Source organism: Pseudophryne corroboree, chromosome 6, assembly GCF_028390025.1.
Source record: "Pseudophryne corroboree isolate aPseCor3 chromosome 6, aPseCor3.hap2, whole genome shotgun sequence".
NCBI classification, from domain to species: Eukaryota; Metazoa; Chordata; class Amphibia; order Anura; family Myobatrachidae; genus Pseudophryne; species Pseudophryne corroboree.
The window spans coordinates 736914337-736942106 of NC_086449.1; the positions used below are offsets into that span (position 1 = coordinate 736914337).

At 47.0% G+C, this 27770-nt stretch overlaps 1 protein-coding gene across 1 annotated transcript in view; it reads right to left on the bottom strand.

Moving 5' to 3' along the window:
* Positions 1 to 27770, bottom strand: part of CRACR2A (calcium release activated channel regulator 2A) — a 416510-nt gene that overhangs the window by 111464 nt on the left and 277276 nt on the right. The window contains exon 13 of the mRNA XM_063928465.1: positions 23441 to 23573. Coding sequence (XP_063784535.1) covers positions 23441 to 23573 — 133 coding nt within the window. The remainder of the gene's footprint in view (positions 1 to 23440; positions 23574 to 27770) is intronic.

The following is a 27770-nucleotide window of genomic DNA, read 5'->3' on the forward strand; positions in this document are numbered from 1 at the left end:
GGCAAATTAGGTGTATATAAGGTGACCCTGGGCACGCACTAGGCCCAGGTCACCCGACGAGTGACAAGTTAGGGGGGCGCTAGGCTCGTGGGTAATGTCGGCCTCTGGCCTGTGCGCAAATAGGGGGCACTAGGCCCAGTCAATAAGAGGTTCCCCCGAAGGTGAATACAGGTGGCACTAGGCCTAGGCCACCCCAAGGAGTATAGGTAGGCAGGCTCGCTTGGCCTGAGCCCCACATAAGAGAGGGTATAGGAGGTGGGTAGGCTGTACGGCGTCCACCCCCCAGAGTGCAGGTAGGGATTCAAAGGAACAGCACCGTTTGATGTTGTACTCTGATGATGTTATGTGTGTTGTTTTAGAGTTTGTGCATAGTTTGTGTTGCACCACCCACACTTGAGCCAGTTTGAGGACTTTGTTTATGTAGCTAGTGTAGCGGATGCACACTAGGGTTGTTCTTGGCCCTGCACGGCTGTTTCTCTCTTTGCCTCCTTACAGGGACCTGTAAGTGGAGAAGATCGGAGTACAAGACGTAGGACGGTGAGTAACATCTGTCCGTGTGTTCCTTCTGTGTTTGTCCCTATCTGTCTCCCTTCCTTCAGGGCGAATGGTGAGCCTTGCACGCCGGTGCAAGGTTGAATTTCCACCTGGTGCGAGAGTGCCAATAGGTGAAATTCGGGCTCTGAGGCCGTGCGCCCAGGATGACCCTCACCTAGCCCGATAGCGCTATTTTCCTCGGTTCCGGAGGGCGTTTTCGGTCCACAGTCAGGAGGACGGCACTCAGCAATTTCCTTCCTCCTAGGTCATCGTGTCTGGGTCCAGTCTGAAGATTTCCAGGTCCGTTGAAGGTTCCGGTACCTGAAGGTGAGAGAGTGCGGCGCCTGGTGAGTAGCGAAACTACACCTGCACGGCAGCAGGCACTACACCGCACCGCCACCCTCTTACACAAGCATAAAAAATGGTTTGATGAACTAAAGGTGCCAGGACAGAATTTAAACCTACAGTATATTGTGCTCTTTTTGCAATCACACATATAGAACTGAAATGGCAAATGTGGTACTGATAAACTCATCATAGTAAATTAATGAATTACATATGACGAACTGAAAGTCTCAGTAACTGAACAATGGCCCTCATTCCGAGTTGTTCGCTCGGTATTTTTCATCGCATCGCAATGAAAATCCGCTTAGTACGCATGCGCAATGTTCGCACTGCGACTGCGCCAAGTAACTTTGCTATGTAGAAAGTAATTTTACTCACGGCTTTTTCATCGCTCCGGCGAACGTAATGTGATTGACAGGAAATGGGTGTTACTGGGCGGAAACACGGCGTTTCAGGGGCGTGTGGCTGAAAACGCTACCGTTTCCGGAAAAAACGCAGGAGTGGCCGGAGAAACGGTGGGAGTGCCTGGGCGAACGCTGGGTGTGTTTGTGACGTCAACCAGGAACGACAAGCACTGAACTGATCGCACAGGCAGAGTAAGTCTGGAGCTACTCTGAAACTGCTAAGTAGTTAGTAATCGCAATATTGCGAATACATCGGTCGCAATTTTAAGAAGCTAAGATTCACTCCCAGTAGGCGGCGGCTTAGCGTGTGTAACTCTGCTAAATTCGCCTTGCGACCGATCAACTCGGAATGAGGGCCAATGTTAATAGTGTTCACGGACCACTCAGTGTCGGACTGGGGCATATAGTTCCCACCGGGGGAATGCAGTGGTAGCGGCCCATGTTTAGGGGTGCGGCCAGTCTGTGGAGGGTGTGTGGCCTGCCACCTCACTGGTTTGACTAACCATTAGAGAGTGCAACGTCTGGGCCCCTTCATAAATATATACAGTAAATTCAGCTGCTGCATGCATGATATTGTACCAGATTAATAACAGATTAATAACAGCAATGCACTGTAGAAAATACACTATAATCCAGTATAAGGTAACATATGTATGATGTATAATTCAAGTGCACAGTCTGGAACCTGATCCTTAGAGCAGGAGGTGGGCCCCCAGGCAGTGGGGCCCACTGGTGGTTTCCCTTGTACCCCTGTAAGGCAGTCCAAGCCTGGGTCCACTTTACTAGTATAAGCCAGCAATATTCACTGGGGTTCTGTGGTGCATCCGTTAAGCTGTGGCTGCTGGGCAGGGTATGATGCGGCTGCTGTCCGCCTCCGTTCTCAGTGTTGTAAGTGACTGTATGAAGGTAAGTGCCAAGACAGGAAATCCTGATTTCAGAGTTACACAGAAGTAGCAGCTGCTGGAATCTTACTAAACAAGGCTGGAGACGGTGGCATCATTAGGGTGGTATGGGGGATCTAGGCCGCAGTCGGGTGTCACACTGTATGAAGGTAAGTGCCAAGACAGGAAATCCTGATTTCAGAGATACACAGAAGTAGCAGCTGCTGGAATCTTACTAAACAAGGCTGGAGACGGTGGCATCATTAGGGTGGTATGGGGGATTCAGGCCGCAGTCGGGTGTCACACTTCGAGGGGTGACACTAAAATTCCCGTTTCTCCTCAGTGATTTTGGAGTTGTGTGCTGCACTGTGACATTATCATGCAGCGCCTGGTTCCTGTCACTCAGGACAAATCGGCAGAGGCATCAACAGGTCTGCTGACACCGGGTACCCCCCCCCCCTTCCTCATGCAGTCACGCTCCCCCTTTAAGCTGTTCGCGCCTTTGGTGTCACCAACCCCAGTGATGCCACTGGCTGAAGAGCTCAACAAGGAAAGTCCCGTTTTGGCTGCAACTTAGGCATGGCAAAGACAATCCAAGAAGCGGGTCAGGCCCATAATGGTTGGGCCCAGGGTTGACAGATTTTAATGCCACCTATAGTGGGCAGGGTTTTCAGTCAATTTAATTTAAACTGACCAGATTGACAGATGAAATTACTTCACATGTGCCAAGTTTCAGACGTGGTCACTGAAGAATGAAAGTCAGCCAACATAAGATAATCCAAGAGCTGAGTCTTCCATAAATAGGAAAAAGCCCTATCTTCATCAAATAAAGCCAGAGGTAGGCCTAAAAGGGCTTTTATATGCAGGCAGGTTCATTAGCGCCTATGTGTACAGAGCTTCTTAAGATAGAACAGCTTTGCTATAGACAGAAATAGCTTTCGGGACAGAATGGTGGAGTCAAATCTGTTCATAGAAGTAATTTCTTATTAGCATTTCTTCAGAATAGCAGAAAGTCACTGAGATGTGGCAAGACAACAGGCTGAAGCTTCCCCTTTGACACACAGTATTTGGCAGGCATAATGCGGGGATATAAAGTTAATTTGTGATGGCGTTTTACTGCGGTAGGAGACTGAGCTATATGAATAAGATATGCACGGCTACACACTTTCTGGCAGCATAGCCTGTAATATCACGTATCATGGTCTGTGTTTACTGGATTGATAAAGCCTCAGGGAGTTATCCGACTTTACGTTTGAAGGTCCGCAGCAAGAACACCTAAATGGGTAATGCAGCATGAATGGGAAAGTGCTTAAGCGGTGATGTATGTTTCCTGGGAGAGTTACAAGAAATGTATAAGAGATTGGATTCATCTAGCTACAATCTCCAGATATCTATAAGGAAAGTTGCTGAAACAGGGTTGCGTTTGGTTTTTTTACATTTTTTATTTACTGACATCTGATCTCATTAATAGCAATGTGCTAAGTACATAAATATCTAATTAGTAATAATAAATTTGCTCTCTGTTTAGAAAAGATATAAAAGATGGCGTTTGCACATGCACAGTTATTGAAGTCAGTTCTGGGGAGAAATACCATGAAAATGAGTGCCTAGTTACTGCAAATGTCCAGCATAGCCCCCGTCATACCCAAAATACTGTATATTTTGCTCTATTGTTTATCATACAGAGCAAAGTAAAATAGGATTTTAATTACCTACCGTTAAATCCTTTTCTCGTAGTCCGTAGAGGATACTGGGGTCCACATTAGTACCATGGGTGTATAGACGGGTCCACAAGGAGCAATGGGCACTTTAAGAAATCAAAAGTGTGGGCTGGCTCCTCCCTCTGTGCCCCTCCTACCAGGCTCAGTCTAGAAACTGTGCCCGAGGAGACAGACATACTTTGAGAGAAGGATGTAACAGAACAGTGGTGAGATTGGAACCAGCACACACAAACAAGAGGAAAGCCAAGCTAACCAAACTTGAACAGGAACAGCAACGGCTGAACCAACAATAATACTTAACCAAGTAACAGTGCAGAAAAACGAAGCATCGTGCGGGCGCCCAGTATCCTCTACGGACTCCGAGAAAAGGATTTACCGGTAGGTAATTAAAATCCTATTTTCTCTTACATCCTAGAGGATACTGGGGTCCACATTAGTACCATGGGGATGTACAAAAGCTCCCAAACCGGGTGGGAGAGTGCTGAGGTTCCTGCGGAACGGATTGGCCAAACTGAACGTCCTCAGAGGCCAAAGTGTCAAACTTGTAGAACGTAGCAAACGTGTTCGAACCCGACCAAGTAGCTGCTCGGCAAAGCTGTAAAGCTGAGACACCCCGAGCAGCCGCCCAGGAAGAACCCACCGACCTAGTAGAGTGGGCCTATACTTTAGGAACCGGCAATCCTGCCGATAAATAAGCATGCTGGATAGTAAGCCTGATCCAGTGAGCAATAGACTGCTTTGAAGCAGGACACCCAATTTTCTTGGGATCATAGAGAACAAACAGCGAGTCAGATTTCCTGTGACGAGCTGTCCGCTTCACATAGATCTTCAAAGCCCTCAAAACGTCCAAAGACCTTGAGGTACCAGAGGTGTCCGTAAGCACCGTAACCACAATAAGTTGGTTGATATGAAACGCAGACACCACCTTAGGAAGAAATTGCTGACGAGTTCGGAGTTCAGCTCTATCTTCATGAAAAATCAAATAGGGGCTTTTGTGAGACAACACCCCCAGTCTCCGACACATGCCTTGCGGAAGCTAAGGCCAACAGTGTAACGGTCTTCCATGTAAGAAACTTTACGTCAAACTCCTGTAAAGGCTCAAACCATTCTGATTGTAGAAACTGCCGCGTTGAGATCCCAAGGTGCCGTGGGAGGCACAAAGGGCGGTTGGATATGCAGAACACCCTTCAAGGACGTCTGAACCTCAGGGAGGGAAGCCAATTGTTTCTGGAAGAAAATGGATAAGGCCGAAATCTGGACTTTTAAGGAGCCCAAACGTAGGCCCACATCCACACCTGACTGTAAAAAAAGGAGAAAACCTCCCAGTTGAAATTCCACTGTAGGAAATTTCCTGTTTTCACACCACAAGACATTTTTTTTTTCCAAATACGGTGGTATTGTTTAGACATTACCCCTTTCCAAGCTTGCATCAGGGTCGGAATAACCTTGTCCAGAATTCCCTTCCGGGCTAGGATTTGAAATTCAACCTCCATGCCATCAAACGTAGCCGCATTAAGTATGGATAGACGAATGGCCCCTGTTGTAGAAGATCCACTCGAAGAGGCAGAGGCCACGGGTCCTCTAGGAACTTCTCCAGTAGATCCGCGTACCAGGTTCTTCTTGGCCAGTCCAGAGCAATGAGAATTGCTTGAACCACTGCTTGTGGGTCCCTCGACCTGGAACAAGACCGCTTGAGCTTCTTGTTGAGACGAGAGGCTATCATGTTTATTTGTGGAATTCCCCACCGACATGTCAAGGACTTGAACACCTGCGGGTGGAGGCCCCACTCTCCTGGGTGGAGGTCGTGTCTGCTGAGGAAGTCTGCTTCCCAGTTGTCTACTCCCGGAATGAAGATTGCTGACAGTGCCACCGCGTGTCTTTCTGCCCAGAGGAGAATCGCTGTTACCTCTGACATTGCTGCTCTGCTCTTCGTTCCGCCCTGTCGGTTTATGTACGTTACTGACGTTACATTGTCCGACTGTCCTTGAATGGCGTGATCTTGAAGAAGATGTGATGCCTGTAGAAAGGGTGTTGTATATGGCCCTTAGCTCCAGAACGTTGATCGGAAAGATGATTTCCTGACTTGACCATTTTCTTTGGAACTGTTCTCCCCTGGGTAACTGCTTCCCAACCTCTGAGGCTTGCGTCTGTGGTTAGCAGAATCCAATTTTGAATCCCGAACTTTCGACTCTCGGTCAGCTGAGAAGTCTGAAGACACCACAGAAGAGAAATCCTGGCTTTTGGCGACAGACGTATCCTCTGGTGCATGTGAAGATGCGATCTGGACCATTTGTCCAACAGATCCAGCTGGAAGGGCCTTGCATGAAACCTTCTGTACTGCAGGGCCTCGTAAGAGGCTACCATCCTCCCCAGAAGGCGAATGCATAGATGCACTGATATCCGGGTTGGTTTTAGAACATCATGCACCATTGACTTGATTACCAATGCCTTTTCCAACGGAAAGAATACCTTCTGTTCCTCCGTATCCAGTATCAGCCCCAGGAGCGGAAGCCTCTGTGTCGGGTCTAGGTGAGATTTTGGCAGGTTCAGAATCCACCCGTGATCCTGGATAAGTCGCATTGAGAGGGCAATGTTGTCCAACAACCTCTCCCTGGATGGTGCTTTAATAGGCAGGATGTCCAGGTACGGTATTATGCTCACTCCTTGCTTGCGGAGGAGAAACATAATTTCTGCCATTACCTTGGTGAACACCCTCGGTGCCGTGCAGAGGCCAAATGGCAGGGCCTGGAACTGGTAGTGACAGTCCTGTAAAACAAACCTTAGACAAGCGTGATGAGGCGGCCAAATCGGGATATGAAGGTACGCATCCTTGATATCCAGAGACACTAGGAATTTCCCTTCTTCCAGACCTGAGATCACCGCTCTCAGAGACTCCATCTTGAATTTGAACATCCATAAGTACGGGTTCAGTGACTTGAGGTTTAAAATGGGTCCTACCGAACCGTCCGGTTTCGGTACCACAAACAGGTTTGAATAAGAACCTTTGTTTTGCAGTTAAAGAGGACTGGAACAATGACCTGAGGCTGTACCAGTCTTTGAATCGCTGCTCTGGGCGATAAGATCTTTGACCCAGGGATCCTGGCCCGATGTTGCCCATATGTGACTGAAATAACTTAGTTGGGCTCTCACCTGCCTGTCTTCCAGGCAGTGTGGTCCACCGTCATGCAGAAGACATTGAAGAAGCAGAACCGGAGGTCTGTTCCTGTGAACCTGCAGTTGCTGGTTTCCTGGGATTACCTCTATTGCCTTTAAAGGCCGTAGAACAGGGGTGGCCAACCCGCGGCTCTCGAGCCGCATGGGGCTCAGCCGGCTCCCGGCCACTGCTGCCCTGGCCCCCCCTTCCCCCTTGCTGCTGTCTGTGAGGGGAAGAGAGCGCAGCGTGCGCCACTCCTGCCCCTCACTCTCCAGCGGCGGTCCGTGAGCCAATCAGAGCTCGCAGACCGGCAGCTAAGGCTGCCGGATCGCAAGCTTTGATTGGCTCACGGACCGGCGCCTAACTGAAGAAAGACACCGCCGCCGGAGAGTGAGGGGCAGGAGACGCGCACGCTGCACTCTCCTCCCCTCACAGACAGCAGCAGTGCTGTGAGCAGCACGGGGGAAGGGGGGGGGGGTCATGTATATCTGGCACTGGGGGCATTGCTGGCACTGTGGGGACATGTATACCTGGCACTGGGGTCATAGCTGGCACTGGGGAGACATGTATATCAAGCACTGTGGGGACACTGGCATTGGGGGCATAGCTGGCACTGTGGGGACATATATATCTGGCACTAGGAGCATAGCTGGCAGTGTGGGGGCATATATATCTGGCACTGGGGGCATATCTGGCACTGTGGGGACACTTGCATTGGGGGCATAGCTGGCACTGTGGGGACATATATATCTGGCACTTTGGGGACATATATATCTGGCATTTGGGGGACATGTATATCTGGCACTGGGGGGCATATCTGGCACTGTGGGGACATATATATCTGGCACTGGGGGCATATCTGGTTTGGGGGCATAGCTGGCACTGGGGGGAAATGTATATCTGGCACTGGGGGGACATGTATATCTGGCACTGGGGGCAGAGCTGGCACTGTGTGGGGACATGTATACAGTATCTGGCACTCGGGGCATATCTGGCACTGTGGGGACACTGCATTGGGGGCATAGCTGGCACTTTCGGGACATATATATCTGGCACTAGGGGCATAGCTGGCACTGTGGGGACATATATATCTGGCACTAGGAGCATAGCTGGCACTGTGGGGGCATAGATATCTGGCACTGGGGGCATATCTGGCATGGGGGCATAGCTGGCACTGGGGCGAAATGTATATCTGGCACTGGGGGGACATGTATATCTGGCACTAGGGGCAGATCTGGCACTGTGTGGGGACATGTATATCTGGCACTGGGGGTATATCTGGCACTGTGGGGACACTGCATTGGGGGCATAGCTGGCACTTTGGGGACATATATATCTGGCACTAGGGGCATAGCTGGCACTGTGGGGACATATATATCTGGCACTGGGGGCATAGCTGGCACTGGGGGGAAATGTATATCTGGCACTGGAGGGACATGTATATCTGGCACTGGGGGTGGGGGGGTCATATGTATCTGGCACTGTGAGGCATATATGTATCTGGCACTGTGAGGCATATATGTATCTGGCACTGTGGGGACATATGTGTATGTGGCACTGTGGGGACATATGTGTATGTGGCACTGTGGGGACATATGTTTCTGGCAGTGTGGAGGCACCCATTTTTTGACATTTTTATATGTATGTGGCACTGTAATGGGGCATTATATGTATTTGCCACTGTACAACATGACTAAAAACAGAGTTATGACACAAGGTCATACTCCTACAAACGTCATAACGAAAGGTGTGCGCACAAAATGGGGTGTGGCTTTGTGAAAACTAGGCCACGCCCCCATTTTTGTGCGCGCATGATACTGACTCTTGCCCTTGACTACAGTTCTTTTCTGGCTCTTTGCCTCTGACTGGTTGGCCACCCCTGCCGTAGAAGAACCCTTGCTTTTGTTTTTAAACTTCGCTGTCCGGAAAGGACTGCAGAGTAGGAGTAGTGTAGAATTTTCTAGCCAGGGTAGCTGTGGAAGGAAGGTATGTAGACTTACCCGCCATAGTCTTGGATATCCACGTATCCAGTTCATCACCAAAAAGGGCTTCACCTGCGAAAAGGTAGACATTCCACACCTTTCCTGGAATCCACATCCGCAGTCCACTGGCATAGCCACAAGCCCCTGCGTGCTGTCACTACCATAGCAGTGGTGCGTGGATTGAGTAAATCAAATTCCTTTATGGCCTCCACCATAAAGCCAGCAGAATCCTGTGTATGCTGTAGGAGTAAATGATTTCCTCCCTGAATAAGGAATCTAACCCGTCAATTAGATTACCTGACCATTTTGCAATGGCCCGACAGATCCATGCACAAGCTATATTGTGTCTCTGGGCCACCCCTGCAGCTGTGTACAGGGATTTGAGAGAGGTCCCAATCTTGCGGTCAGCCGAGTCCTTTAAGGAGACTGCGCCTGGGACAGGTAAAATAATTTTACATGACAATCTAGATACAGATGCGTCTATGATCGGTGATAATCTCATTTCTTCTTATCCTCCTGAGGGAAAGGGAAGGAAATGAGCAACCTCTTATGGGTCTGAAAATCTTTCAGTGGATTTACCCAAATTACTTCAAACAGAGAACTTTTTACTCTTTTGATGCAGGGAAAACAGCTGAGCATTTCTTCCTTTCATTAAAATAAGATTCCTCCTTGTCTCTGATACCTTATCAGGAATCTGCAATATATCTCTAATAGTTTCTATCAGAGCTTGCACCCCCTGAGCCAGAGCTGCATCTCCCCCTCCGTATATCCACCTCACTGTCCCCTGCATCTGAGGCATTGTCATCAGTGTCAGCCTGCAAGATCTGGGCCAGTGTACACATTTGTAGCCAATGGTAGGGGTTTGAGGCGCTGGTGTGGGAGCTGAATCTCTATTCATCAGGTCATCCACAGACTTTCTTAAGTATTGTGTCTCATTATGGGATAATTTATTTGAATATTATGAATCATCCCCTTTATGGAATCCAACTTGCAGGGTCAGACCCACTAACCTGAGAATGTGTACTGAGTACAGTGTAATGATACCCCAGGGGAAGAGAAACACTCTATTGTGCATTTAGACAATGTAATGTGGAAGTTTACACACAGACACACAGGAAAATACATGTTAAGCACAATTAACCAACAGAGCCCTCTAGGGAGACACAGAGTTATGAGGAAACCAGCCACACAGCGCCCCATTACTTACTAATAATCTCAGCTGGGCGCAGACTAAGTACCCTTAATAGGGTATTATTACTTATAATACTGCTCTCCCCTTTGGTGGAGGAGCTGCGCTTCCCTGCAAGCATTTCCAGCATGAGCTGCAGAGACACAATGGTGCCGGTGAGCAGCTGAATCTCCTCATAGTGAAGCCCCGCCCCATGTAATGGCGCACGGCTTCCCGCTTTTTTTATACTGGCCCTGACATAAAAAATGTCTAACCATGTGAATAAACCCTTGTTAGAACTGTGTGGCCAGTGTGGGTATCATAGGTGGCTCAGCGTGCCCCTCACAGCAGGACCCGCCGCAGCGTGTGTCCTCCTGAGCCTACCTGGAGCGCAGCCTGCACTCAGAGCTGTGATCCTACCCTAGTGCCGCCATTCCCGCCGGCAACCCGCTAACCGGGATGCCAGCACCGTACTCACCACTCTTCTGTCTTCAGGCTCTGTTAGGGGGTGACGGTATGCTGCGGGAGTGTACGCTGCACCAAGGTGTGGCTTGCGAATGGCTCCCTCAGGATCTCAGTGTCCTGTCAGCTGAGAAACGGTACCATTATGAAAATAAAAGTAGAAAACTCTTCAGGAGCTCTCCAAAGCGTGACCGGCTCCTCCAGGCACATTTTCTAAACTGAGTCTGGTAGGGGGGGCATAGAGGGAGGAGCCAGACCACACTATTGGTTTCTTAAAGTGCCCATGGCTCCTAGTGGACCCATCTATTCCCCATGGTACTAATGTGGACCCCAGTTTCCTCTAGGACGTAAGAGAAAAGCCTTTACAGTAACCATGACCCATTGCTAACTATATAGTATTCACTATTTGCTCACATACAATATACCCCATTGCCTTGCCTGCCAAATAAAGCCCATTGACCACCATATGGGTTGCCCCTTTTCCATCCATTCAATGTACCCTGTTTGCATAGAGAATCTGTCTAGAATCCCTGACCTCCTACAGTTGTTCACCCAACTTCCCCTCCCACCTACATCCATTCTTCACGCATTTAAGGGTCGGATTGGGATGGAAAACCAACCCAGGAAATTTATGGAAGCAGCCCTAATGGGGGTGAGGTCTGATGAAGGGGAGGGGACTGTTGAGGGGGGCGGGATCCCTCCTCATAGGGCCTGACTGTACCCAATTGAGGCCTTCCTTGCGTCTTTTGCTGCAGTTGTTTCTGAGACCAGGGGAGGATTGAGAATTAAAATTGGCACTGTAAAATTTTGTAGAAGTTGTCCGACATGGCCAACACAAGAGGAATAACATACCATGTAGCCAGTAGTGGATCTTACTACGGGCTAGCAGGATTTTTGCCCGGGGCGCCGCCGCCGTCATGGCAAAATCCGCTACTGGTGCCGGTGCTGTGCGGTGCGCAGTGTCGGACTGGAGCATGAATGGCCCACCGGGGGTATGCAGTGGTAGGGGCCCATGATTAGAGGTGTGGCCAGCCTCCAAAGGGGGTGTGGCCAGCCACCACAGAGGTTTGGCTCACCATTATAGAGCACCTGGTCTGGACTCCTTGATAATTTATATAGTAATTAATGCTAGTGCATGGATGATAATGTGCCAGATTAATGTACTGTAGAGAATACATCATAATCCTGTGCAGTATAAGGTAACATGTATAATATATAATTCAAGTGTACAGTCTAGAACCTGATCCCTAGAGGAGGAGGGCCCCCCAGGTAGTGGGGCCTACCGGTGGTTTCCCCTGTACCCCTGTGGGCCAGTCCGAGCCTGGCGGTGCGTGATGAAGTCATAATTGACCTCTAGTGTCTATGCAATGCTATGGGAGAGACGTCATGATGTCCCTCCCATAGATTCGAGGAGCAGCGCCAGCTGCCGGAGACGGAGGGAAGCAGCGGTCGGGAAGCAGGAGCGGGGATTGTAAGTATTAATTAATTTTTATTTATTCTTTTATTTGTTTTGTAAGCGGTGCAACTAGGGGGCACAACTGTACAGGGGGCACAGTACTGGGGGCAATACTACTGGGGGCATAACTCTACAGGGGGCACAACTCTACAGGGGGCACAGTACTGGGGGCAATACTACTGGGGCCACAAGTCTACAGGGGGCACAACTCTACAGGGGGAACACTACTGGGGGCAATACTACGGGGGGCACAACTCTACAGGGGGCACAACGCTACAGGGGGGACAGTACTGGGGGCAATAATACTGTGGGCACAGCTACAGGGGGCACAACTACTGAGGGCACAGCTACAGGGGGCATTACTGACATGCCTCTTCTCCATGAAGCCACGCCCCTATTTTTCGCCCTGGGTACCACAAGGTCTAGATCCAGCCCTGCATGTAGCCATGAGAGCATCACTGGATAGCAGAGTTGCTGTACTGCAGAGATGGAATAACAGAATGAATGGGGACAATGCAGTGTACTGAGTGTGGTGGGCTGTCTGTCATGTGGGGGATGAGGCCACATGACAACACACAAAACAGGCCCGACAGACACGTCGGCCTACCAGAAATCTTCCTGGTGAGCCCTATGGCCAATCCACCCTTGTATGCAGCCCATTGATGGTGATGTACAATGCTGGTTCAAGTGACAACCAAGAATCTTTTTCCTATGAGAATCGACGACAAAAGCATGAGAACATGGGAAGGAAGAAGCTCTTCTCACTTCAGCAGCCGGTCCACTAAATCACCAAAATGGACTCTGGACAGCTCTACATTACTACTGAGACTCCAGACTTTAATCTTAAGGAGGGATTATCTGGGTTTTATTGGACATCTGAGACAAGCTATAGTAGATAATGGGTAACTGCTCCAACATGTTGGTGATGTCATGAACAGATAGCAAAAAATATGTTTTGTAGTGTGCCTTGATCGAAGAATAAAGGCTGATTTAGTATGGTTTGGCACAGCTGACTTGAGACCTAACAATCGCGTGGTGATGAAGAGTAGGTGCTAATTGATTGAAATCCATAACAATATTAATTTGCTCATGATAGTTAGGCAAGTTTTCAGGTAACTCACCTGCCTATTATTCAGGTAACTAGACTGCCTATTATCTTGGTACACCACCTGGGTGACAGACATTCTACTACTTCATTGACGAGCCCCACACAGCCTATAAGCCTCAGCCCTAACACAGCAATACAATACAAGCTACATTTGTGCATCACATCCAGCAGAGAATGCCCCAATCTTGCCCTCAACAGGAGCCAAATTTTGCAGGTCTGCAGATAAAATAACATATTGATGCCTCAATCCGTGATTACATGTTAAACGAGCACAACAGAAAAAAAATGGCTGAGGACATTACAGAATAGCTTTTACAGCCTGCAGTGTTCTAACTTTGTATATGACCCTTGCAGTAGCTCAGCAATGTCCTGTGACTTATAGTACTTCATTTAACAAACCTCTATCTGAGCATAAAATATCGGATAACAGAGAACGATAGCTTGCAAATAACAAGCACAACAGAAAAAAAAATGGCCCAGGACATTACAGAATAGCTTTTACAGCCTGCAGTGTTCTAACTTTGTATATGACCCTTGCTGTAGCTCAGCAATGTCCTGTGACTTATAGTACTTCATTTAAGAAACCGCTTTCTGAGAATAAAATATATCATAACAGAGAACAATAGCTTGCAAATAACAGAGAATGTCAAACAGGCTAACTCATGACTCGTGAAAAAAGAATAATAATAATAATAATAATAATAATACATTACATGTTATGCTTTACGTATTTTAAGGTAATTTTACATTAAATATAAATACATTGTTTAAAATTTTAGCAGTAACACATTTTTAATTTGGGGAAAAAGGTTAGAGAGAGTCTATGTTATTTGGAACTCTTGTAAAGTTAAATCTTCTAGGAACCTTTAATTAAAGTGATACATTTATAGTTGCTTATACTGTAGCAGACACCCTGTATGACATTAAACTGAAAATCTCTTGCAGAAACTGCTACACACATTTATATTCTGATGGTTTAGATAGTAGCGTGTCTCTCTGCAGGCGGCACAGCATTGTTTTCATAATACAACTGTGTGCAGTATATTGTCCACAGTGGGTGTCTTTTTATATCAGTTCATGGTGTGTTTTAATATAAATTATGCTGATATGATACAAAAAAAAGTGAAAGTTTCTGATAAATGGCAAGAAAAAGTCCTGATGTAGAGGACAAACGTGGGAATTAAAGGCTGCTAACTGCAAAGTTTCTGATGGCCCATTTGGGATTATTGTCACAAGTACAAGTTCTCTGGTTAGAGTTCTCTCCCAGATTTGCCATCATCACACAATAGAGTTCTGTAGTTACCTGTTGTACAGCATTGATAACCCAATATTTTTGTCCTCATAACTTTAAGGACATTTACTAACAAATACCATCTTTACAAGACAAATCAATTGTGTGATTTATATTAAACTCCATATCAGTTACAACTTTTTGCATAGACTCCCGTAACACTTACATAATACAAAAACATATATAATAAATAAAGACGCATGGTTACTGGAGTTGGCGTTTACAATATGGTCAAATTTATTTTGACAAATTAAATTATCACTCTATTCAAATGATTATGGTAAGTTTGGTGGTGAACAAAGAACAGATGACAAAAACAAGACAGCAATAACACTCATGCAACTCAAAGGTTGGTGTTCAACGCTCCATAAATCAATAACACACCAGAACGGGCTGTATTAGTTCCCAGCAGGGACAGTTGTTGGCCACTAACACTGCATGAGGAGAGCGCACCCACTAATAATAACTAATAACAGTTCGAACCTTGCATCTGTTCTACCTCCACCGACAACATCAACACATTAAACCTGAAAAAACAGTGGGGAGATTTCCAGTTGAAAGAGGAAGTGCTGCCAGTCAATGGGTTGGGATGCTGGCAGTCAGAATACTGACCAAGGCATCCAGATGGTCAGAATCCCAACAGGGGAAGATAAGTCTACTTACCTTACCCACTGCCCCGCTAAGCCTTCCTTCTAGCAAACTAAACCTAACCCTCCCACCCCTACAGCCTAACCCTCCCTGGTCGTACCTAAGTCTACCCCCCTCCCCTCCGCAGACTAACCCTACCCCTGCCCCTGCAGTCTAACCCTAACCCTCCCTAGGGTGCCTAAACCTAACCATAATACTCCCCCAGGGCCGGCTCTAGACCCTGTGGCGCCCAGGGCAAAAGTTTCCTTTGCCCGCCCCAACTGGCAAAACAGGGTTAGTGTGCACTGAAGGTGCAAGTAAAAAAAATAGGGGTGTGGCTTCATAGGGTAGGGCCGTGGCCCCTGTAGTTGTGCCCCAGTAGATGTGCCCCCTGTAGTTATTCCTCCTGTAGATGTGCCCCCTGTAGTTGTGCCCCCTGTAGATGTGCTCCCTGTAGTTTTTCCCCAGTAGTTGTGACCCTTGTAGTTATGCCCCCTATATATGTGCCCCCTGTAGATGTGCCGCCAGTAGAGATGCCCCTGTAGTTATGCCCCCTAATAGCGTCGCTTACAAAAAAATAAAAATACTCTCCAGCCCCACTCCTGCTTCCCGACCGCTGCTGCTCTGTCTCTGCCCGCCTGCTCCTCAGATCTATGGTAGAGACATCATGACATCTCTCCCATAGCGCCATACAGGCACTAAAGGTCAATTAAAACCTCTAGCGTCTGACAATGGCGCCGGCTGCAGCGGGCGCCCACAGCAGCCCACAGAGTTTAGGCTGCAGCGCACTGGGGGCGCCTATCCTCCTTGCCGTGCCTAGAGCCACTCCTGTATTCCCCCATAGCCTAACACACACACCCCCCCCCCTCCCCACACACACACGGCTTACCTCTCCAGCGGCTCAGCGGTTGAGATTCCGGCACCAGGCTGGTGACAATATTCGGGATGCCGGTGTCAACATTCCGAGTAGTGTTGGGATTCTGGCATCAGTATTCTAACTGCCCAAGCCTCCCCAGCCAATAGCTGCTAACAATAACTCTACAGACACACCTCTCAAATCTATCTGGTTATGGTCACAATAACAAATCTTAAGAGCTGCAATTAAAGCAGCAACAAGCAGTGTTAAAGGGGCCTTGCTCAAACCCACCTAGGGGTTTAATTATAGTCAGTCAGATAGCAGACAGGCTTGCGCTTTAGAAAAATCAAATTTGCCTACATGTCCATTGAGATGCTGGGCAAGGTATGAAAAGGAGAGGCGGGTATCAAACATAATGATATTAGCATTGTCATGAGGAGCACAACATCTGATGGTGCTAGTTTCATAACCATGAGCCCCTGCCCACTCAGGGCCTGATGAAGAGCTGTTTGCAAATTGGGCTGAGGAAATATGTACACAGAAAGAGCGTATTCATGCTCATATGCAGAGTTGAACATGAATGCAGGTTATCAACAATAGTATATGTGACTTGTTTGCTTCATCTAAAGTTCATATACACTTTATGCCAATCTTGCACCCAATACTGCAAAACATTTGTTTTATGTGCAAAAAATGCATTTGCTATTAGACAGCAACTAAACTTAAAAAACCTCACTAATGTAACTAATACCCCTTTCACACCGCAGCTATAACCCGGTAAATTGCCATTTTTTAAGCCTTCCAAAGCGGTTCTAGCTGCGGTGTGAAAGGGCCACATTGAATTTACTGGTTACAGAATACTGGTATTTTAAAACGGTTAAAAAGCAGGGTCCTACACAGTTCAGACCCGTTTCATTGTGCAATATGAAAAGCTCAGAAACGGTATTTCCAAACCACAGAAGGTGATAGGCTGTCTCCATGCGTGATGTCACCAGGTAGAAGCAGGAAATAAACTGGAGGAAACACATGAGAGTGAAGAAGCGTTTTATTATACAGAATACAGTTTAAAATGGCAAATTGGAGTGATGAGTAGGTTAGGGAGCTGCTTAGGAACAGAGGGGATGAAAAAATATGTAGACAAATCACTGGGAGTAATCTACAAAAACATGGTAAAGATGCTTGAAGCTGCTGGGTTCCATCGTACGACTAGTCAAATTATTAATAATTAATACTTATTAATAATGTGTGGGCCAGAAAAGTCCATTTAAAATGACAACCACTGTTTTCTATGGGAGAAACGGGTTCAGTGTGAAAGGTACCAAAACGGTAGTGAAACGGTAATATACCAGTTACAACATGCAATGTGAAGGGGGTTTAACTGCTCAGACCCGTTTTAAGAAACGTTTTAAAAGCAGGGTTTGCGATGTGAAAGCGGTATAAAACAACTCCCTGTATCGGTCACACACACAAAAACAAAGGTTTATTTAAACTTGCGCACAAAAGTACCAGTCAACATAAGTGCAGCATTCGCAAACAGACAATCAGAAGTTGGTCAATAGTGTTGGCTAATGTCATCATCATCCACTATTTCTGTCTGCCTTTAGCTACCACATATAACACGGCTGTCTGCAGGTGTGCTCCAGTTTGCAGGATTTATTTACAAAGCTAGCCTCCATTTCCTGATAGGGTGGAGGTCACATTTTAAAGCAACGCTCACAGTCCGTATAAAGCCCAGCATGCTTAATAATGACTGTGAGCGTGACTATAAGATTTCACCTTCCACCTGCCAGGAAGCAGCAAATTACAAAAGCCGCCTCTTTGTAAGTAAATCCTACACTTTTGCAATTGCCCAAAAACACATTTACTGTAGTTGGCCTATGTTGGAACTCCCACTCCTTCCACTGACCCTCCTCTCCATTCGAAAGCAGTAGTAAGTGCCAAGGGATTCAGTAGCATTTCCCGATAGTCGGGATCCTGGCGGTGGAAATATCACCATATATCGGGTTGGGTATATATATTCCCCCTCGGGTGGTGGCGGGATTTTGACTGCCACTATTTTCACTGCTGTCGGGATTCCAGCGTTGGTATTTCAACCGCCGGGATCCGGACTACCTGGAACTTAACATGCAAAAGCTTTCAATCTAAAGGTTTTCTCACACTGAAAAATGCCTTTACCATAATCTTTCATACAAGGGTTCAAGCGTGTGATGTATGACCTTTCATCAGCAACGTAAAGAAAATAAGATTTTACTTACCGATAAATCTATTTCTCGTAGTCCGTAGTGGATGCTGGGACTCCGTCAGGACCATGGGGATTAGCGGCTCCGCAGGAGACAGGGCACAAAATTTAAAAGTTTGACCACTAGGTGGTGTGTACTGGCTCCTCCCCCTATGACCCTCCTCCAAGCCTCAGTTAGGATACTGTGCCCGGACGAGCGTACACAATAAGGAAGGATTTTGAATCCCGGGTAAGACTCATACCAGCCACACCAATCACACCGTACAACTTGTGATCTGAACCCAGTTAACAGTATGACAAACGTAGGAGCCTCTGAACAGACGGCTCACAACAATAACAACCCGATTTTTTTGTAACAATAACTATGTACAAGTATTGCAGACAATCCGCACTTGGGATGGGCGCCCAGCATCCACTACGGACTACGAGAAATAGATTTATCGGTAAGTAAAATCTTATTTTCTCTGACGTCCTAGTGGATGCTGGGACTCCGTCAGGACCATGGGGATTATACCAAAGCTCCCAAACGGGCGGGAGAGTGCGGATGACTCTGCAGCACCGAATGAGAGAACTCCAGGTCCTCCTTAGCCAGGGTATCAAATTTGTAGAATTTTACAAACGTGTTCTCCCCTGACCACATAGCTGCTCGGCAGAGTTGTAATGCCGAGACCCCTCGGGCAGCCGCCCAAGATGAGCCCACCTTTCTTGTGGAATGGGCCTTGACAGATTTAGGCTGTGGCAGGCCTGCCACAGAATGTGCAAGTTGAATTGTGCTACAAATCCAACGAGCAATCGTCTGCTTAGAAGCAGGAACACCCAGCTTGTTGGGTGCATACAGTATAAACAGCGAGTCAGATTTTCTGACTCCAGCCGTCCTTGAAATATATATTTTCAATGCTCTGACAACGTCCAGCAACTTGGAATCCTCCAAATCGCTAGTAGCCGCAGGCACCACAATAGGCTGGTTCAGGTGAAACGCTGAAACCACCTTAGGCAGAAAGTGAGGACGCGTCCGCAGTTCTGCCCTGTCCGAATGGAAAATCAGATATGGGCTTTTATACGATAAAGCCGCCAATTCTGACACTCTCCTGGCTGAAGCCAGGGCCAGTAGCATGGTTACTTTCCATGTAAGATATATCCAAAACTACATTAAGATCCCACGGTGCCACTGGGGGCACAACCGGGGGCTGTATATGTAGTACTCCTTTTACAAAAGTCTGGACTTCAGGAACTGAAGCCAATTTTTTCTGGAAGAAAATCGACAGGGCCGAAATTTGAACCTTAATGGACCCTAATTTGAGGCCCATAGACAATCCTGTTTGCAGGAAATGTAGGAATCGACCCAGTTGAAATTCCTCCGTCGGGGCCTTCCTGGCCTCACACCACGCAACATATTTTCTCCAAATGCGGTGATAATGTTGTGCAGTCACCTCCTTCCTGGCTTTTACCAGGGTAGGGATGACCTCTTCCGGAATGCCTTTTTCCCTTAGGATTCGGCGTTCAACCGCCATGCCGTCAAACGCAGCCGCGATAAGTCTTGGAATAGACACGGTCCCTGCTGAAGCAGGTCCCGTCTTAGAGGTAGAGGCCACGGATCTTCCGTGAGCATCTCCTGAAGTTCCGGGTACCAAGTTCTTCTTGGCCAATCCGGAGCCACGAGTATCGTTCTTACTCCCCTTTGCCGTATAATTCTCAGTACTTTTGGTATGAGAGGCAGAGGAGGAAACACATACACTGACTGGTACACCCATGGTGTTACCAGAGCGTCTACAGCTATTGCCTGAGGGTCTCTTGACCTGGCGCAATACCTGTCCAGTTTTTTGTTGAGGCGGGACGCCATCATGTCCACCATTGGTCTTTCCCAATGGACCACAATCATGTGGAAGACTTCTGGATGAAGTCCCCACTCTCCCGGGTGCAGATCGTGTCTGCTGAGGAAGTCTGCTTCCCAGTTGTCCACTCCCGGGATGAACACAGCTGACAGTGCTAACATATGATTTTCTGCCCAGCGGAGAATCCTTGCAGCTTCTGCCATTGCCCTCCTGCTTCTTGTGCCGCCCTGTCTGTTTACGTGGGCGACTGCCGTGATGTTGTCCGACTGAATCAACACCGGCTGACCCTGAAGCAGAGGTTTTGCCAGGCTTAGAGCATTGTAGATTGCTCTTAGCTCCAGTATATTTATGTGAAGAGACGTCTCCAGGCTTGACCACACGCCCTGGAAGTTTCTTCCCTGTGTGACCGCTCCCCAGCCTCTCAGGCTGGCATCCGTGGTCACTAGGACCCAGTTCTGTATGCCGAATCTGCGGCCCTCTAACAGATGAGCACTCTGCAACCACCATAGCAGAGACACTCTTGTCCTTGTGGACAATTTTATCCGCTGATGCATCTGCAGATGCGATCCGGACCATTTGTGTGAAGGACAAACTGGAACATGAAGGTAAGCATCCTTGATGTCCAAGGACACCATAAAATCCCCTTCTTCCAGATTCGCTATCACTGCTCTGAGTGACTCCATCTTGAACTTGAATTTTTGTATGTACAGGTTCAGAGATTTTAGATTTAGAATCGGTCTTACCGAGCCGTCCGGCTTCGGTACCACAAATAGCGTGGAGTAATACCCCTGTCCCTGTTGTAGGAGGGGTACCTTGACTATCACCTGCTGAGAATACAGCTTGTGAATGGCCTCCAATACCGTCGCCCTGTCGGAGGGAGACGTTGGCAAAGCAGACTTTAGGAAACGGCGAGGAGGGGACTTCTCGAATTCCAACCTCTAACCCTGAGATACTACCAGCAGGATCCAGGGGTCCACCTGCGAGTGAGCCCACTGTGCGCTGAAATGTTTGAGGTGACCCCCCACCGCCCCTGAGTCTGCTTGTAAGGTCCCAGCGTCATGCTGACGCCTTTGTAGAAGCCGGGGAGGGCTTCTGCTCCTGGGAAGGAGCTGCTTGTTGCAGTCTCTTACCCTTTCCTTTGCCTCGGGGCAAATAGGAATGTCCTTTTGCTCGTTTGTTCTTATAGGAACGAAAGGACTGCGGCTGAAAAGCCTGCGGCTTTTTCTGCTGGGAGGTGACCTGGGGTAAAAAGGTGGATTTTCCGGCCGTTGCCGTGGCCACCAGATCCGATAGACCGACCCCAAATAATTCCTCCCCCTTATACGGCAATACTTCCATATGTCGTTTGGAGTCCGCATCACCTGACCACTGGCGCGTCCATAAACTTCTTCTGGCAGATATGGACATCGCACTTACTCTTGATGCCAGAGTGCAAATATCTCTCTGTGCATCTCGCATATAAAGAAATGCATCCTTTAACTGCTCTATAGTCAGTAAAATACTGTCCCTATCCAGGGTATCAATATTTTCAGACAGTGACTCCGACCAAGCCACGCCAGCACTGCACATCCAGGCTGAGGCGATTGCTGGTCTCAGTATAACACCCGTATGTGTGTATATACTTTTTAATGTATTCTCCAGCCTCCTATCAGCTGGATCCTTGAGGGCGGCCGTATCAGGAGACGGTAACGCCACTTGCTTTGATAAGCGTGTGAGCGCCTTATCCACCCTAGGAGGTGTTTCCCAGCGCGCCCTAACCTCTGGCGGGAAAGGGTATAATGCCAATAACTTCTTTGAAATTAGCAGTTTTCTATCTGGGGTAACCCACGCTTCATCACACACTTCATTCAGTTCCTCTGATTCAGGAAAAACTATCGGTAGTTTTTTCACACCCCACATAATACCCCTTTTTGTGGTACTTGCAGTATCAGAGATATGCAAAGCCTCCTTCATTGCCGTGATCATATAACGTGTGGCCCTACTGGAAAATACGTTTGTTTCTTCACCGTCGACACTGGATTCAGTGTCAGTGTCTGGGTCTGTGTCGACCGACTGAGGTAAAGGGCGTTTTACAGCCACTGACGGTGTCTGAGACGCCTGGACAGGTACTAACTGGTTTGCCGGCTGTCTCATGTCGTCAACCGACTTTTGTAGCGTGCTGACACTATCCCGTAATTCCATAAACAAAGCCATCCATTCTGGTGTCGACTCCCTAGGGGGTGACATCACCATTACAGGCAATTGCTCCTCCTCCACGCCAACATCGTCCTCATACATGTCGACACACACGTACCGACACACAGCAGACACACAGGGAATGCTCTGATAGAAGACAGGACCCCACTAGCCCTTTGGGGAGACAGAGGGAGAGTTTGCCAGCACACACCCAAGCGCTATAAATATATATAGGGACAACCTTAATAAGTGTGTTCCCTTTATAGCAGCTCAAATATTATAAATATCGCCAATAAGTGCCCCCCCTCTCTGTTTTTACCCTGTTTCTGTAGTGCAGTGCAGGGGAGAGTCCTGGGAGCCTTCCTCGCAGTGGAGCTGGGCAGGAAAATGGCGCTGTGTGCTGAGGAGAATAGGCCCCGCCCCCTTTTCGGCGGGCTTCTTCTCCCGGTTTTTTTGGAACCTGGCAGGGGTTAAATACATCCATATAGCCCCAGGGGCTATATGTGATATATTTTAGCCAGAATAGGTATATTACATTGCTGCCCAGGGCGCCCCCCCCAGCGCCCTGCACCCTCAGTGACCGCTGGTGTGAAGTGTGCGGAGAGCAATGGCGCACAGCTGCAGTGCTGTGCGCTACCTCATGAAGACTGAGACGTCTTCTGCCGCCGGTTTCTGGACCTCTTCTCTATTCGGCATCTGCAAGGGGGTCGGCGGCGCGGCTCCGGTGACCCATCCAGGCTGTACCTGTGATCGTCCCTCTGGAGCTAGTGTCCAGTAGCCTAAGAAGCAAATCCATCCTGCACGCAGGTGAGTTCACTTCTTCTCCCCTAAGTCCCTCGTTGCAGTGAGCCTGTTGCCAGCAGGACTCACTGAAAATAAAAAACCTAACAAACTTTTTCTAAGCAGCTCTTTAGGAGAGCCACCTAGATTGCACCCTGCTCGGACGGGCACAAAAACCTAACTGAGGCTTGGAGGAGGGTCATAGGGGGAGGAGCCAGTACACACCACCTAGTGGTCAAACTTTTAAATTTTGTGCCCTGTCTCCTGCGGAGCCGCTAATCCCCATGGTCCTGACGGAGTCCCAGCATCCACTAGGACGTCAGAGAAATGGAGTTTAAAGAAAATTTCACTCAACCATATCCGTTAATGGCTCAGAAATCACATTTGTACTGGACTAGACAGCTATAGATATTATAGACACCTACCCACTGTAGCTGATGATCCAGGGTAAAAACTGTCTTCGCAGAACCTTCTCAGGAATGATGTCTTTCCCACACTGGAATTGCCAACCATGACTATTTTAAATAATCGATCTGGTGGACAGTACACACGTTCTTCCTGTAAATAAATGAATTCAACATTAACCTGTATAAGTGGCTGAAGGGAATTATGTATTATACATATATATATATATAAACCGGGCTAGGGTTTTTCCAAGATGGAGACATACTTAGGAAAGTGGAACAATACAGGGGCTTTAAAAAATGGTGGCTCACAACGCAAATTGCATTTTATAAGTTCTGTTCCTGTTTTTATCTAAGCACCCAGTCAGTGGTCTCACAAGAGGGGATACGGCGGGTGCGGGCCACACCTGGGTGTCACCCAGGGTCCAGTGACAGGAGCCGGGTGCTGCAGTTTGACATTCTCTCATCCCTGGAGTGAAGCCATTGGATCCCCCAGCGAGACTACGCCTCCATTTCGGCATTTGGGGAAATCTAGAGTGCGCATTGGATGTCACCAGATCTGGTGACACCTCTGCTCCCAGTTATATGGGAATATGGATTAGTAGGTCAATGTGGGAGCATCTTTGGAAAGGTGAAAAGTGTGCATGTTCTGCAGTGCCGGATTACCAGTTACTGGCACAGTATTTATTTATTATTATTATATATTTATTATCAGTTTATATAGCACACATATTCAGCAGCACTTTACAGTGAATATTTGCCCATTCACATCAGTCCATGCCGCAGTGGAGCTTACAATCTATATTCCCTACCACATATGCGCGCGCGCGCACACACACACACACACACACACGCTATGGTTAATTTTTGTTGGGATCTAATAAACCTACCAGTATATTTTTGGATTGTGGGCGGAAACCGGAGGAAACCCACGCAAGTACGGGGAGAATGTACAAAATCCACCCAGGTAGAGCCATGGTGGGAATCAAACCCATGACCTCAGTTCTGTGAGGCGGTAATGCTGACCATTACACCATCTGTACTGCCCTGTGCCCTTTTAGGGGCCTTGCGCCTTTTAGGGGCCCAGCAACAATGGGTCAAAATAATATTGATTTGATCTTGAAAGAAAATTACAATCAAGCTTCTTAAATTGTTTCCAAAAAATAGAAAAAATGAATCAACTCAAAGAAACAAAAACTTTACATTAAATACTATATAGAGAAAATACTGTATTAATGTAATGTACCCATTAACAACTTGAAATACATAAACCATAGACCTCTATTTCATATTACAGTTTCCAGATCGCAGACTGTTGATTGTTAAAATTAAAAATGTATATGGAGATAATTTGCGAGGGGGGCCTGAGATTTCTACTGGCTAGGGGTGTCCACAGGGTTTGTTCTAATTGGAAGAGGTGGGTGAATTATTGCATTATCTCTTCTTGAATACAGACATGAGGGGTGATTCAGACCTGATCGCTGCTGTGCATTTTCGCACAGTGGGCGATCAGGTACTAACTGCGCATGCATATGCACAGCAATGCACGCGCGCGCGCGCATCGGTCAAGCGACAGGATGGTGCAAAAATTCAGATTCCACGGGTGTTTGCAAGGTGATTGACAGGAGGAAGCTGTTTGTGGGTGGTAGCTGACCGTTTATTGGGAGCATCCGGAAAGATGCAGCTTTTTCAGGGAGGGAGTCTAACGTCAGCTCTGGCCCCAATCAGCCTGTTCTCATCGCACTGTAGGAGTAAGTCCTGGGCTGCGCAAAGACTGTACAAAGTGGATTATAGCAGCTAGGTGTACACATAGGATCACACACTTGCACAGCAAATTTCAACTCTCTCTGGGGGTGGCGACTATCTGAACGCAGGACAGCAAAGTTAGCAGCCCAGCGATCAGGTCTGAATCACCCCCATGGTTCACTCATGAACCTCATTGTGGACAACATGCAAAAAGAAGAGCATGTTTTCAGGCTGAGTTATTTAAAGGGTAACTCTACTGATGAATGATGTTGCCTAATTACAATGATTACACGAGATCTCTAGAATAACTCCTGATAGTTGCAATCACTCCTGTCTGAAATCAGCTGTTGGAAATTCAGAAATAGTCTGTTGCTGCATTTGAAAAAGCTATACAATAAATAAGTAATCTTCCATAGCAACATGGTAACAAGCTATTAACAGGGGTGGTATTCAGTATGCCGACTGTCGGGACCCCGGCGCACAGTATACCGGCGCCGGAATCCCGACAGCCGGCATACCGACACTTTTTCTCCCTCCTGGGAATCCACGACCCCCCTGGAGGGAAAATAAAATAGAGTGGCACGTGTAGCACGCCACCGTGCCCGCAAGGGGCTCATTTGCGCTCGCCACACTGTCGGTATGCCGGCGGTCGGGCTCCCGGCGCCGGTATGCTGGTCGCCGGGAGCCCGGCCGCCGGCATACCATACTACACCCATTAACAGTACTGATTGCTACTATGTTTAAGCACTTTCTAAGGAAGATCAGTTATACGGTATGTGTCAAATGGCGGCAATAAAGTTTCTGAGATTTCAACAGACAATTTCAGAAGTAAATCCCATTTGTATATATTAGGTATAGTACCCAGTGTAATCATTTATCTTATGAAAATAATTTTTGGTTGGAGTTAACCTTTAGATGAGCTTCTTGGGATGGAAAGAGTGTACATATAAGGGATTCTTGAGTCAGCGGATGGCCACAGATCCCTCTTCCAACCATGAAATGACTTGATTTTTACACATTTTGGTGGTTTACTCGTTGACTTGAATTCTTTGCACCATGCACATGAAACTGTAGTGCCCAAAAAATGTTGCAAAGAGCATTTTTATGGCGGCATAAAATTGGATTGTCGGTACATAAGGCCCGCATTTCAGGTCCATAACTAACATCAAGTATAGGTACTGTATCCATGTAATATACACAATATGTTTTTGTTACTATGAGGAAAACACGGAAGAGGAATACAGGTTGAGTATCCCATATCCAAATATCCGAAATACGGAATATTCCGAAATACGGACTTTTTTGAGCGAGAGTGAGATAGTGAAACTTTTGTTTTTTGATGGCTCAATGTACACAAACTTTGTTTAATACACACAGTTATTAAAAATATTGTATTAAATGACCTTCAGACTGTGTATATGAAACATAAATGAATTGTGTGATTGTAGACACAATTTGTTTAATGCACAAAGTTATAAAAAATATTGGCTAAAATGACCTTCAGGCTTTGTGTATAAGGTGCATATGAAACATAAATGCATTCTGTGCTTAGATTTAGGTCCCATTGCCATGATATCTCATTGTGGTATGCAATTATTCCAAAATACGGAAAAATCCCATATCCAAAATACCTCTGGTCCCAAGCATTTTGGATAAGGGATACTCAACCTGTACTATAATTCAAGAAAAAGACATAACAATATGCAGTAGACTTTTATGGGGGGAAATTCTATACACCAAGAATTATTATTACATCAAAATATGAAACTAATATAAGAGATTCAATTAAGATTAAACTGCATTAGCTTTATGGGACTCTATTTTCTACTTCATTATTTTCATGATCTTGTACATTATAATGTTGAAACATTTCTGCAGCTTTGGCGCAATAAATTAACATGTGCTCCATATTGTTTGCAAAGTAAATAAAATACGTGATAATAAAAAATAACATATGTAAGGAAATATGAAAAAAGCAACATAATAATGGGATCATATTTTTCATATTTATTGGTATTGCCTTCTGCAACCGTTGGCATAAGCACCTCAAGACAACATTAAATACCATGAGAGGAGTGCGGTTCCGCTTATTTTCTCTGTTAGGAGGAAAATACATCACAGAAATTATCATATAGTTATGCAATGGAGTTGTGCCATTAACTTTTAACATCAGTGTGGTGGTGGTGGTGGTGGTGGTGGTGGTGGTGGTGGTGGTGGTGGTGGTGTTGGGGTGGTGGGAAAGGGGAGATTAGTAATAAGTCAGTTGAATAATCCAGGGAGTTTTCAGTAAGATCATGGCATGACTGAGTTCTGGAGTCGGAACTAATGACGCCCGAGAACGTTGGAGGTACAAGATGCCGGACGTTCTCAGATGTTTTATTTGAAAGGGCAATCACTTACAAGGCATGGTTTGAGAACGACCTGCATCTCACACCTCCAGTGATCTCGGGGGTCTTTACATCCGGCCCCTGGTACGACTTTGATTGTACAGGACAAGAAATTATTACTAACAAGCGCTAAAATTGCAGATGTTATCATTTACATTATTGTAATATCCAAATTTACATTTGAGTCCAGTTTGGCTTTGTCAGAATCTTTATATATA